The 15,053-nt window shown below is 35.4% G+C and overlaps 1 protein-coding gene across 1 annotated transcript; it reads left to right on the top strand.

The window, feature by feature from the left end:
- Positions 1-4,718: 4,718 nt before the first annotated feature.
- Positions 4,719-14,908, top strand: LOC113237874 (plasminogen-like). Its single transcript, XM_026474573.1, has 13 exons — positions 4,719-4,851; positions 4,940-4,970; positions 5,233-5,398; positions 5,561-5,766; positions 6,132-6,334; positions 7,055-7,121; positions 7,288-7,332; positions 10,394-10,565; positions 10,729-10,937; positions 12,301-12,494; positions 13,150-13,207; positions 14,117-14,161; positions 14,805-14,908. The coding sequence occupies exons 1-13, from the start codon at positions 4,810-4,812 to the stop codon at positions 14,882-14,884; spliced, it is 1,518 nt and encodes a 505-aa protein (XP_026330358.1). The 5' UTR covers positions 4,719-4,809; the 3' UTR covers positions 14,885-14,908.
- Positions 14,909-15,053: the final 145 nt, after the last annotated feature.

The raw sequence follows: 15,053 nt of genomic DNA, 5'->3' as shown, positions 1-15,053 counted from the left end.
ACGATTCATGGTCAACGCAATAACCACCTTTTCAATTTAATTATCACAAACAGCCCTCTATGCACCTGTGTGGCCAACTACGGGACAAAGTACCTTGGAGTGCCGAGGTCGCTCCCCGAAGTCTTCAGCATACTGGGGAGGAGGTTGCTGAGATTCCTGAAGAAGCTTGGGTGGCTCGAATAGGACCCTGCATCCACCACACGCAAAATTGGCGCCTGACATCGAGTTGCGGACACCAGGCCGTTACATCAAGTACCAAGTAAGTACTAGGTACATTGTATAGGGTTTTTTTACGTGTTAATGTTAGTAGATGACACTTGCTAACTTTAAGCGACATATTATTGTTTCGACACCAATCTGAAAACACTTCAACTTTCTTACATATTACTTTATTTTTTTACATATTATTTGTTAAAAAGAACAACTGTGTCAGCAATTTCATTAGAAATAATTAAATAGCTTATAGACAACAGTAGAACAAAAAAACATGCTTTGCCATTTAAATAAGAATTGAAATTTATTTATGAGCTTGATACTTGAGATTTCAATACAACTCTATGCTGCTTAGGATAACAACGGTTCAGTGTCTAGATTATTAAGCAGATATTGAGGATCAAAGTTTTTTTCAGTTTTTTTTACTACTAAAACTATTTTATTTTATTATATTTAAACTTAATTTCTAAGCAAACCAGGCATTTAAAATACAAAAATAATAAAATTACAATTAATATCCAACACACACATGATGAGACCGACAATAAGCAATGCAGTGCACACATACAAATGAACGCTTGATCTAGTTGTGCCCTAAGTGCCAACGAACTTAAGGTTCATTCAGAGTGCAGGCGCGGGCGCGCGGGTCTTGGCGTCTGCCCTTTCACAGAGCCGAAGCGACTAAAATCGTTAGATCCACACGTCGAAGTTACAAACAGACACTAGACTATGCACTGTGAATAGTAAAGGCGGACGTAGCCAATAGATCACACGAGCCGTCGCGCCCGCACCCACCTCACAGGTGAACGCAACGAGCGTCTACGTACATTTGACTCACACGCGCCCGCGCCCGCTCCCGCGCCCGCCGCCACTATGAATAAGGCCTTAGACGTGAGCGCTCATTTGTGATACTCAGCACGTCTAAAAACTAAAAACTAAATAAACTTAAGTACAGGGTATTTTATTTTGTCTTTAATAAAATTGTAATACAGAAAATTAGAAAAACGAACTGAATTTCGACGACAGACGCGCACACTGCTTTAGAGGGGTGCGCAATAGGCACATGGGTGGCGACGGAGATTCAAATCTCACCTGGATTTTTTTTGCGCTTTGTTCGTTGATGTCACGTTATCTACGTTTACCGTTGCGTAGTGTTTCTATTTTCTGTGTTAAGTGTTGTATGAAAAGACCTTACGAAGTAGTCTTGGCATTCAGTCAAAGTCAAAGTCAAAGTCAAAGATTATTTATTCCATAGGTAAAATAAATTTACACTTGAAAACGCCACATTTAAGCTACTGCTCGTTCACTACGCTGACCTCCCTGAATAGAACGAGTAAGAAACTCTAGGGATTGCTCTTTTCAAATAAACTTAAATGGTATGGAATACGCTTTGAATCAAATTTGTGTGGATTCTGGAGCCATGTCGTCTTTCCATACATCTTTATCTAACACGTAGTCTTCAATTTTGTAATATGATTTATCGATCAAAATATTTTTAATGTAGTTTTTAAACTTAGGAAATGATAAACTTAATATATGCTCCGGAATCTTATTGTAAAAACGTATACAGTTCCCCATAAAAGAGTTGTTTACCTTGGTTAAACGAAATCGTGGTACCATGAGTTTGGATTTTGCTCTAAGGTTAATATTATGGATATCTTCTTTCTTATTTAAATTATGTATATTTTTACGGGCATATAAAATATTTGAGTAAATGTATTGTGATGCCACAGTCATGATACCAGTCACCTTAAACTTTTCTCTGAGATAAACCCGAGAGCCTAGACGGTACACAGAACGAATCGCTCGTTTTTGCAATACAAATATGGTTTGAATATCTGCCACTTTACCCCACATGAGAATCCCGTAGGACATTATACTATGGAAGTAACTAAAGTAAACTAGTCTAGCAGTACTAACATCGGTAAGCTCACGTATTCTGCGGACTGCGTATGCAGCGGAGCTTAATCTGCTGGCCAGGGAAGATATATGTGGAAACCATTGAAGTTTACTATCTAAGGTCACTCCCAAGAAGACTGCTTTATTAACAAAGTCTAACTTTTCTCCGTTTATTTCTATGCTTGGACTAGTCGATTTTACGTTAAGTAATTCAAATTTAACACATTTTGTCTTCTTGGCATTAAGCAAAAAAATGTTAGCATTAAACCAATAAACTACCTTAGAGAGGGTAGCATTAATATGGTCATACATAATGTCATGTTTGTCTGTTTTAAAAATCAAGGATGTGTCATCAGCAAACAACACTATTTCGTAATGGTCCTTAACAAAGAATGGCAGATCATTAATATAAATCAGAAATAAAAAAGGCCCAAGCATTGAGCCCTGCGGAACACCCATTTTTACCGGAGAACCCAAAGAAGTCACACCATTTATGTCTACTTTCTGAATTCTACCATTGAGATATGACGAGACAAGTTTCGACGCCTTGCCATTTACACCGTAATGTTCCAGCTTCCTAATAAGAGTAATATGATCAACGCAATCAAATGCCTTTGAGAGGTCACAGAAAACACCAATAGCGTTCTGGGACCTTTCCCAAGCATCAAAGATGTGTTTTAGTAACGCTACCCCCGCATCCCTAGTCGATCTACCACTAGTAAACCCGTATTGTTCACTATGAAAAATATGATTCCTACCGAAATAGGGCAGTAATTGAGTCAGCATAACCTTTTCGAATATTTTACTTAAAGCTGGTAAAATAGAAATGGGCCTATAGTTGCTAGGATCAACTTTCCTACCACTTTTGAATAAGGGAATAACCTTGTGTATTTCATTAAATCGGGAAAAACACCTTTGTCAACGCACCTATTGAAAGCTACAGCTAAATGTGGGGAAATTAGATCAATAACTAAGTCTATAGCTTTAGTTGGTATGCCCCAGATATCTTCAGTTTTTTTAACATGTATTGATTTAAAGGCTTTTATGATGTCTTGTGGATTAACATGACGGAAATTAAATAAACTGCCACAAGTTAGTGCCCGCGACTGTGTGAACATGGCTCATGGCAATATCTCAGAGGTACTTAGACTTCACGGGATTATACATCCGAGAGCATTATAGTACCATTCTCGATAGGATGTGAAAAAACCCACGCTTGGAAGTGCGAACGGCAGTCAAAGTTTACCAATCTAATGAACACTACGCTACCGTAATTTTTGTACCTGGGGGCTACTCTCAATCTCCGTCCGACATCCGCCCGAAACAATTGCTGCCAAATAAGCAATACTTGAAATGAAAAGACGCGTGATGCGAATGAAGCTTCATACTTGATACTTGTCTTTTAATTTTGTTGAGTGTTACTTATTTGACTGTAATTGTTTCGGACGGATGTCGGACGGAGATCGAGAGTAGACCCGCCTGTTCTGTTTTTATTTTGTTTTTGTTTCTTTATTTTTTCATCAAATTCCTTTTTCTGTTTTTTTTGAATTTTGTTTTTTATTTGTGCCTTTTTCAAAAATTCTGGGAGCATAATATTAGTTAATAAATATGTTGCTGTTTAAAAAAATAAAAAAACTGACCATAAAATAAAGTTGACGTAGTGTTCATTGGAGCCATAGCGCTCGGTACGTACTCGATCAGACTGAACGCGGATTGAAGACACTCACACTCATGCACTCTATTACACGCGTTACATTGGGCGTCATAAGTAACAGCCGTTTTTTAATACTGAGGTGTTAAAAAACGGCTTAATGTGTTTTAATTTAATGTACACAATGCGTATATTTTGAATTTGTTGAGGATGTTTTTACACCGTGTATAAATGAGGAAGAAATCGCAAGTATTTCCCAACTATGTATTTCAAAAATTTATTTCAATAACGAATTAACGCGAAAGGTAATAAGTGATATTTATCAAGTATTATAAAATTATGTATGTACATTTTTAAACATTTAGTATCAATAATAATACTGAAAAACATAATGATATAAGTCATAAGGCGTTTAGGTGTTAGGTAGCGAGATTTCCATAATTCAGATGAATTCCACGAGATGCAAAATTTGACAATTGGTGGATTTAATTTTGTTAACTGCTTTGCCGTAGACGCAAAGTGTGGAAAGAAAAAGAAGAAGCCCTTGCAGCCGATGTCAGTACTGAAGTTGTCAAATGTAATAACAAAAAATACCTAAAGTACTTGCTTAAACTTCCTAGTCTGCTTGAAAACTCCCAAAAACATAGGTGTATGATACGTGTAGCTAAACCTGGACAGGTATGCACGTCAAATAAATAAAAATAGTCTGAAAAAAATTGCAAAAATTATACCAGTGGACATGCCACTGTGCAAAGCTAGCTAAGTGTTCAATCAAATCAATTATTTACATGCGTTAGCATATCAACCGCACCAAACCACACAATCGTTATAAAAGAAAAAAACATGAAAAACTGATTAATTCAATTAAAATTTCAATTCCAAATGCTATTGCTACAACAGTCGTTTGCGCTACGATGTGAATATAAGATTTTAATTAAAATTTGCGCGTGCACTGGAGTTTTATTGCCGATATAAACACGATCCGATATATTGATGATGATGGTTTTTTTCCCAAAAAATTACGTGAACCCAAATACGCCTATAAAATGAAACAGATTTGGTTTATACTTTGTTTAGGAACCATATTGGTGAGTAAAACAATAATAACATGCATTAGTTTACTTAATGATGTGTGTATTTATTGATATCATTACATAAAAAAAATTTGTGGAACAGGTAAATGGACAAAAAGTGAACAGGTCATGTGGTGAGTAAGGAAAAAAAAAGAATTGAAAATGGGAATTTAGAAATGTTAGGTTCTGTTTATAAGTATTTCATGTAACTTCAAGCGGTGACGAGGAAGAATAAAAAATGCAAATTTACATGTTACAAATTACAATCGTTTCAATTCTAATTTCGTTAAATTTGAGGCAAATAATTCCGTACCACTAAATTCCAACGCGCGACTTAGTATTGTACTTAAAATGACGAAGGGAATTATTTAAAACTTATGCTTGATTGTGTTTTAGAATGTGGCGTAGCTGGCAGCAACAGGCGTATAGTAGGTGGTACTACAGTACAGCCGCATCAGTATCCATGGCTCGTATCTCTGATGTTGGGTCCAAAACTGCATTGTGGAGGGGCCATTATAACCGACATTCATATTCTCACTGCTGGCCATTGTATCACGTTTGGGTTAGCATTATTTTTTTAAGTAAACACATTTACGTTGAGTCATTGAAACTATAAAGCGCTAATTTGCTATTGATTATCTTCAAAACTCCAAGGCACTATTTTCTTGTACAGTGTTGCTTTTCAGACACATTTCATATACACTAATTTTGCCATTTTCCGCAGAGTTCACTATCGAGACTTAACAGTAAACGTAGGGATGCATGATAGATTGGATACATCATTTCAAGTTCTTAGAGTGACAAATGGTGTTAAGCATCCTGAGTTCACTTCAAACGCAGTAAGGGACATCAACGATATAGCAATTCTGACGTTAAATAAAAAGCTCCATTTTTCTGATAAAGTGCATCCCATATGCTTACCTACTGCAGGTAAGAAAATAAAATCAGCTGTTATTATTTGTGTTAATTACAACTGCTTTCGTTTGAAATCCTGACTTACCTACTTGCTAACTTCACAAGAGAAACTAATAAAATCAGGTTGGTTAATTCATCCACCGTGTATGGACATACTGTTAGATATTCACATTCATGAGAACTTAGTTACTAAGATCAACTAAAACTAACACTATCATTAGTACATTGAACCACTTACAATAAAAAACAAATTTTAGTAATAAAAGGAAAGTACGTCGTAGTAAGTCATGGCAGTGAAAAAGCGCTAGTTTATCATAAATGCCGCAGTTTTCCACGACTCTAGTATTCTGCTTTAACCCTGTTGACACTTCTATTCACAGATATGGATTTTAAAAACTTTGCCCTAACTGTGGCTGGTTGGGGAAAGACACGCCAAGGTGCTATGACGTCATCGAGATATTTACTTGAAACTAAAGTGAAGATGGTTGATGGTGAAAAGTGTCGGAAATCAGCGATATATAGAGATAATCTTGTCACCGACACAATGATGTGTGCCTACAGCCTGGGCAAGGATGCTTGCCAAGTAAGTTTTAATTCACAGAAGAAAACATAGATTCAGAAATGTACATAAGTTGTATATTGATCATGCCTAACGGACATGAAAAATAGTGCATCGTTTGCCAATAACAGTAACAACTTAAGAAATGATCTGTCAAGGCATGTCAACTTCAACTTTCTGGTCCGTGCTTTCAGTGCATATGTTTACTTTGAAATGTTAGTAAATTTTGTACCAACGGTTTAAAAAAAAGGACTTAATGACGAGTCGTTCATTATGAGAAATCAATTTCATTTTCAAGTTTAAGTTTAGTTGAATGTTAGAACTTAATAAAGAACAAGTTTACGACACCGTTCTCACTTTCAAGCTTTCTCAATACAAAACGGATTACGAATAAAATAGCCAAACGATAAATTTCACTGTGTTTTCCAATTACGTATACTAAATTAATTATTTATTTTGAAAAACCTCTTACAACGTTTAACTTGAGGCTCAGTTTTAAGCTGCATTCGTTTGATTTTCCTAGCAGAAAAAAACTGAGTTACGCAAGTTGCGTCCATATTTATAATTTATTACTGCTTCGGTCCATCGAATTCTTTATAGAGTCGAACGTAGCGAATGCTTGATTATGATTACTATTTTTAATTTCCCCAAGCTATTGTAGAAAGTTCATAAAATTTTGTATGTACATCCGAATCTAATTCGTTATTAGTCGATAGTAATTGTAATTTCTTTAATGCCGCACAGGGCGATAGCGGAGGTCCCCTGTTTGCTACACATTCACGAACGACCAACAGAAAGTGGTACCAAGTCGGTGAGTATCTTTAGTAACAAGCTGAAGGAAACAGGCGTTACATCTTGTATTTAATACTGTAGCAATAAAAATTCAGATGTCAAATGTCAGTCAATGAAAAAAATTAGGATATGTTTCAAAGAAAAAAAGCATGGTAACTAATACGACTAATTTATTTATGTTTAAGGTATTGTATCTTGGGGTATTGACTGTGCAATGCCGGATTATCCAGGTAAGACTTAACACGGGGTTACTCTATGTCATAAAAAGGTAAAAGATTCAATCACAGTCCACCGGCCCGATGTACCCACGTGGGGATTTCATATTATTTGAAAGAGTTGTGATAATATTCTTCGCTAATCTACCTGCATCACCAGTAAGGTCAACTTTTTCATATTGGACTTTAATTCAAGTGTTATTTGTTAGAATTTACAATAAGGACATTTGGAATTATTGTTTCACATTTAGGTATTACTGTCTAGTAGTGGTTTTTTTACAAAACTAATGCATCTGAAATTAATGCTATTATTTATAGTAGTGAAAATTCATAAATGAGGCACTGATTTTTAATTTTCTCTTTCGGCAGGCGTGTACACCATCGTGAACAAGTACATCGACTGGATCAAAGAGCAGACAATCGATGGAATGTATTGTGTTTAAGCGTTGACCATAAATAATAAAAACTAATCAAATTTTACACCACCAATTTTTATAACCACCTTTGTATGTTTCGATAAAAAGTAATTTGAAACGATCAGGGACAATCTTTTCGATTTGCGTCACGTGCCGTAACGCCAAATAGCCGAATGGCGGACGTGTCGATAAGAAAATGGTAGTTATTTGTAAAGGAAATTAAATTTTCCGGTCAATAATAATGTTTATGTTCATTTATACACATGTGTTCAATAGTGTTCTTAAAAATGTTTTGTTCATATAATTTCTTTGAAATAAACTGTTGTTTTCTTATATAAGTAAATAAAAAAAACTGTAGTGTACCATAGTGTAAACAATAAATTGTAGCTATAGAACGAAGTCAACGATAACAAAGCATATAGGTAATAAAGAATCAGTGAATTTAGAATAAAAAATAAATGTAGTTTATCGATGAGGAACGCAGGATTACAACTTACTTCATGTCAAACCCAACATCATTATCGCGTGGATAATTTCGTTGCATTAGTTGCTTGTGCGGAGCGTAAATAGTGCCAAGAAACTCTTTCGAAAAACAGTCTTGTGACCGATCTTCGTGTGAGTGTAGTGCCTTACGCCTGACAAAGTATGCTCTATGTATGCAGTGCTGTTTTCTTTTTCTTTGGAACTCTTCAGGTTTGTACATATTTAGCCAAGGCCTGGATGGCGCTTTATGTGTAAAAGTAGCTAAAACGATATAATATGTTGTAGGTGGAGCGTGTAAACGCGGCGGATTGTCGTAAGTACTGTAAGCTTAAAATTGTAACGTTAAAACACAAGTACAAACAATTTCATAGACATCCTTCAATAACATAGTGGTACATAAAAAGAAACAGTTTATGTTGCATTAAATATGGCAAAATAGAAAAAGACAACCTCTACTAAATTGTCAGGCTGCTTTCATTTACAACACAAATAAGATCAGAAAGGCGGACAAAGTCGGATTTTATTTTTGAGATTTGGTTTTCAATAAAACGACGAAAGATTGAAATTGTTCTTAAAGACTTAAATCGTGTTAAAAATAAATAAATAATATATATTTCAGGTGAAACTTACCTATACAATGAGAATTCTCATTGCTTGTTTCCGACGAAGTGACGTGAATGGATACGTCGGTACTTATCTTCAAAAATGTCGGTAGTTGTTCAAGGCCAAGGCACCTTTATTTTCACGCATGGTTTGGTTTCACATTGATACGCAGTGGCAATATTTAATATTTCTATGTTATCTAACGATCCATCAATAACGGCGGCAATTGTTTGTTAACATTTATGAACATACTCCATTACACTACAACACGTAAAAATGGCATGTATTTAAATGATACTTTTAAATTTCCAAAAGCAGCAGCCAAAAAAATCTAAACGGTCATCTTTTTTTAGTGATTGATCCTTTTTCTCTGAGACGTGAAATAAATTAAATCAATGAATATTTTAATCTGTTCTGAGCTACGCAAAAAAATGTTTGATTTGTATAAATTACCTTTGATCGTTTTATGTTGGGCCTCAAAACTCAGACAAATGAGCATTAAATATAAAATTTAGAACACTTATTTTTAAAACTACGTAAATATTGATTTTATTTGTATATTAATGTTATATTAATTATAACATAATTTGACCTGAAAACGTGCTCGGAATAGCAAGCAAAAAGACTTCTGGCACTCGCAGGCCGCTGCCGCGAAACGCTCGCTTCGCACGCTCGGCTCGTGCTTCTTTTTCATATACTAACCTAGCCTAACTTACTGAATGGCGCAACCAAGCAACCAAGATGTATTAAGGAGATTAATATCAAAATAAGTACTGGTTATAGAAGTCATCAATCGTTAAAAGAAAAAGCGTATTAAAAAAATGATCAAATATTATTTATAATATTATTATAAATATCAAATATAATTTTGTATGCTTAAGCATAATGGTAGTGTTACCTTGAATGCAGTTCATTTATAATTTATCCGTAGATCAACTAATGTAGACGGAACAATTAATATATATATCAAACATAAAAAAATATCCTGTATTTAAAAAAGTGCCCATTTATAAGGTGTACCAGAATCTGATGGCACTTAGACAAATTTAAATTTGTAGTGGGCATTTATTTTATTGACCAGATGAGTGATCTATCCTCGTACATGTTTTGTGATCTGTATGAATTTGTGTGTGAGAAAGGTAAGTAATTTCAGACACATTTTAAAATTAAACAAAAATATATCAATTACATTGCGGGTGAGAGATTTATATTAAGTTTACAGTTAGGAGTTACTCGCATTTACGCCATTTATATTTTTTTAACAATCATTGTCTTGGTGATTTGGCTTCTTTAAAATTTCAAAAATTAGATTTATTTACTCCAAGTTAACATTGCCAGGTGAAAGTCGTTCGAGTTCTCTAATATTTAATGCCATGGGATTCTGGTACCATCTATGCAATAGATCAATTACGCTCAAAGACGTATCATATAATATTATTCCCTTCAAAATTAATAACGTGTCTCTGCGAAAACCGTTTTGGCAGTTCCATTCCATTGTAAATATAGTGTGGGTTTACCATTTCAGTTATCATCAAATCTAGTCTCTTGTAAACTTATTCATTTGTAACTAACAGAATGTGGCAGACCTGCAGAGTCCATCGCAGCAGTGAGGATAGTAGGGGGTAGAAGAGCGGAACCACATTCATTCCCTTGGACAGTCGCTATTCTTAAAAACAATCGAATGCACTGTGGTGGTGCAATCATTACAAATAAACATGTACTTAGTGCGGGCCATTGTTTTAAATGGTAAGTTTATTTTCTTAGCTACTTTACATCTAATTACTAGATTAGAAACTTAAGTTAATGCAGTGTAGTATAAATCGTAAAGTACGCGTCCATCTTATGTATTCACTATGTTTTTCCAAGAACGACTACGTATAGCCCAAAATAATGTATTCGTAAATTTCAGGGATAATTTCACTAATATGGAAACGTTAATTGGGTTAGACACTTTTGACGATTTGAGCAACGTTGCAAGAAGACGAATAACAAATGTGGTCATTCATGAAGACTTTACAACGACGCCTGTTCGGGACGAAAATGACATTGCAATAGCGACGTTGAACGAGCCCGTAAAGTTCAGTGAAATCATTGTACCCATATGCTTGCCTGTAAAAAGCAAGTATATACTTCCTACTATTTTAGAATTGATAATTAGTTTAGATGTCACTAAAAAGACACCGTACAGGGTATTTTGTGTTCCGTCTATAATAATAATATAATTGATGTTTATACCCCTATGAAATAAAGAAAGCAAACAACTGTTACATAATCTAAACAGACAAACCGTTAGAGGCTTACTAAGACGAGTATTAGCAACAACCAATTTTAACACTATATTAAGTTTTATAAATATTATAGGGTTATCAAAATCCATAAAACTATATAAAATTGTTTGCGTGGTTATTTTTATGTAGGCTTGAGACGACTGTAGCGTCTTTATTTTTAATTTTATAAAAAAATATAGTGCGGATTTTACCTCTATCTAACATGACGAAAAGGGACGATGAGGACGACGATGGGGCATGCAAACATAAGTAATGCCTACTAATACTTTTGCCTTGAAAAGGCCCAAGTTATAGTGTTCAGGGAAAAAGTTTGCAGGTAGGGAATTCCCATCAAAGCCGTTCGTCATATAAATGTGGAAGCCAAACGGTTCGTGCGAATCCTTGGAATGTCCACTACATAGGGGTGGAACCTCAGCCTACATCTAGTCCCCCGATGATGGAAAGGGAAAAGCGGAATTAAATTGTGCGATTCCATCGCACTCTCCGTGATATATCCTGTAGAATACCGATAAGCAGGCAATTTTACGGCGGTGTTCCAGCCAGCTTGGCCTGTGCTAAAGAGAAAGTATTAAGTCAAATCCAAACGATCACGGACTCTCGACAATGCTGGATCTCTTCTCCACTAACTTTTGCATTTGTCAAGTACCTATCCACAGCTGTGTTATCATCTGCACATTTAAAGATACCTGGAGTTAACACACGTTGTTCATTGATGTCCAGCTGAAACAGAGTTGCGGACAGTACGGAACTCTGAGGAACTCTATATCGCCGGATGTTCATTATATACTTATTTATTTATTGTAATACGTCATATCCTTCATATTTAGCGCGCACGCAAAAAGATTGTTTTCTTATTTTGAATGCTAACTAATCAAACTTAATGACGTTTGGAGACACGATCTAGAGAGTGTAACATTTAGTAATGAATATTAACACTGGCGATGATCGCCACAATTTTTTTATAAACTGACACTGGCCCAAGTCACACCAAGCCGTGTGGCCGCCACAAAGGAAATAATAAGTAACATTAAAGTTTGTGGTATGACAATTTCCCGATAAATTGTGTAGCATCGAAATAAAACGTGCTTAAATGCTTGTAATGTTCGACCAAAAGATCTCGACTATGGTTTTGTCTATCTCCTAACGGTAATGAAATATATTGTTAGTATACGAACATTTTCTAAATATTTCAGAACAAGACTTCACGGGTTTATCTGGCACAATAGTGGGGTGGGGCCGAGTGGGTGTGGAGGCGTCATCTTCAAAAGTTCTCTTGAAAGCTAGTTTACGACTTCTATCGGACGAGGAATGCATGAATTCTAATTTAAAGGAGCATTTGAAACCAACAATGATGTGCGCCTTCTCGAAAGGAAAGGACGGGTGTCAGGTACGCTGCTATTTTTACACTCCAATATTTGTGATGTTTTTACAGATTTCAGTCATTCACTAAGACAGGCTTTATAAATGGAAACACGTCTAACATTATTCATGTAGTCAGTAATGGATTAATATATTTGACGTAGATTTGGTTTTGAAAATTGTATAATATGGCAAAAGATCGATTATTAATCGCAGAGATGAAGTGCTGTACAAGTGTTAAACTAAGCCACCCTAACTATAATACGGCGAGTGTCCAATTTTATTAAATCCGTCCATAAGGCAGATATATTGAATGGATTTTCTATAAAATCGAAGTCGACTAGGTAGACGGTATAGGCATTTAATTTAACATTAAATTAAAATTTGCAATGTACAAAATATAAGGTGTTCTACTCTTTTAGTGGTGAAAAAATTTAAGGTCACTGGGTAGCGGTTGCAAAATCTTTATTGCCATAAAGAATGGATATTATTATTATTCATTATTTGTTACTTTGCAATGTACAAAGTATAACGTGTAAGCTGTTCTTTTAGTGGCAGTAAATATTCTTAGGTCACTGGGTAGCGAGTTGCAAAATCTTTACAGTCATAATAACGCATATTATTATTATTCTTATTTTAATTTGCAATGTACAAAATATAACTATGTAATCCTATTCTTTCAGGGCGACAGTGGCGGTCCACTATTAGTGTTCGAGCCAGTCGGAAAATATGTTCAAGCAGGTAACTATAATAAACACGTATGGCAGATTTGTTCTGCTGTAGCTTTATCTACACGTGTTTTATTTACGCTACAGTTGCGTTATGAATTTATGACTAGGAGGCAGGTAGCAAACGTGACAAGCATGAGATGATGTATGGTGATTGGTGTATCGTGTCAATTATTAGAGAAGGCAGAATAAAAGAAAGAAACATTAGAAAGAATTCTAAGTAGACATGTTTATTCAGTTTCCAATTAAAACGTGTGATTGGTTTTATAATAATTTTGTTTTCTTTTTTATACAACTGAACTCAGATTGTATGGGTACGTGTAATGGTTTGGATGAAACTAATCCTATTATTTTCACGATAGTGAGCTGATCATTTAATTTTTAATGAGTAGTTTTGTTTTTTTTAAAAACATTTCTTATCACTTTAATGATGTTACAAAAGAGAAACTAAACTAAAACAATATTAAAGCAGTGTTAGCCGTAGACAGCCACCTAGTACCTCGTTTCTGTAGACATCAAATTTTTGTAGTCTTTTTTTACGACCTCGGAGGCCTAACGATTTGCACTGCACACGCAGGATGCAGAGATCCCGAGTGCGATTCCCGGTAGGAACAATTTGGGAAATTAACTTATCTAAATTGAAAAAATAGGGTGGTTTGCATTAATATTAGACATAACTGGTTGAAGACTGTACCACCTCAGTCAACCGTGACCATGGGACCTGTAAAGGGCCCGAAACGTCGGTTTGTTTGACAAAACAAATATACGCGATTTAAATCCGGAAAAATAGTTTCATTTCTTATCTAAATTGGTTCTAGTTTGTTACTCTGGTACTCATAGTACATAGTTTGAGACTAGGCAATTGATGTGGTTCTCTGGCACATTATTATAATTATAAGTCAAGACTATTAATTTTTTACAGGCATCGTTTCGTGGGGAATTGGATGTGCAGACCCTAGATATCCAGGTATGTATCACTTAAAGCGTTCATCTACTTGGTGCCGTCTAGAAATATTGAGATCTCAGTATTAGGTGGATAACTCAGTTGCAGTAGAGCTCCATGTAAAAGAGTTCGTCCAGAGAAGTACTGCCACTTTACCTATTTCTGCCACCAAGCAGAAATGTCAGCATTAGGTACTGTGTTCCGGTTTTGAAGGGTAAAGGTACGCGACCTTGATAGCAAAAATGCATAAATAATTTAGAAATATAACAGTTACGTCAACTTTGGCGTGTGGCTTTTAAGAGACAAAAGTGGCAGAGCCTTAAACAAAGCTATCAACGATATTTTTTGTGGTATCAAGTGACGGGACGAACAAATCGTGCCCCTGATGGTAAGCGACACGCCTATTCATGACAGCTTTAAATCTCAAAGATCTGAGGAGCACTGCCTTTGCGCCAGTCGCCCTGACAAGTCCCATGTGATTGTAATTTTACCAGTACCTTTACCCTTCAAAATAAGGTGGCACTTCTCTGGATGATTTTTTTCACAAGGAGATCTACCGCTATTTAATAAGAATAAAATTAGTAGTGTTAAATTTTATTACTTTTAGTTATGTTAATTTTACGCAATAACATCTATGGTAACTATATAAAATTGCACTTTTTTTCAGGCGTTTACACCAAAGTCAGTCACTATATTGACTGGATTCAAAAACATTCGGAAGGCGGGTTAACATGCGATAACAATTAATAGACTAATAATAAAGTTTGTTAGGTTTTGTTTTGTTTTTATTATCATTTCATGAAAACCCTATCTGGCTAATGGCTTGTACACATGGTTGTAACTTGGTTGTGACGGGACGGGTAAGCGACATGCGTGTCCAAAACAGTTGCAGTGCCACTCAGTGCGTTAAATCGCA

The sequence above is a fragment of the Hyposmocoma kahamanoa genome, unplaced genomic scaffold (assembly GCF_003589595.1).
Source record: "Hyposmocoma kahamanoa isolate Upper Pololo Valley unplaced genomic scaffold, ASM358959v1 94, whole genome shotgun sequence".
NCBI lineage: Eukaryota > Metazoa > Arthropoda > Insecta > Lepidoptera > Cosmopterigidae > Hyposmocoma > Hyposmocoma kahamanoa.
The sequence above is the reverse complement of the archived record's forward strand: the minus strand, read 5'-3'. Positions and strand labels throughout refer to the sequence as shown.

Excerpts from the sequence above, each read along its gene's own strand:
- LOC113237874 (XM_026474573.1), top strand. The coding sequence starts at position 4,810 with ATGAAACAGATTTGGTTTATACTTTGTTTAGGAACCATATTG. Across the intron at positions 4,852-4,939 it reads TTTGTTTAGGAACCATATTG|GTAAATGGACAAAAAGTGAA; the intron begins GTGAGTAAAACA and ends TTTGTGGAACAG. Across the intron at positions 5,399-5,560 it reads GGCCATTGTATCACGTTTGG|AGTTCACTATCGAGACTTAA; the intron begins GTTAGCATTATT and ends CATTTTCCGCAG.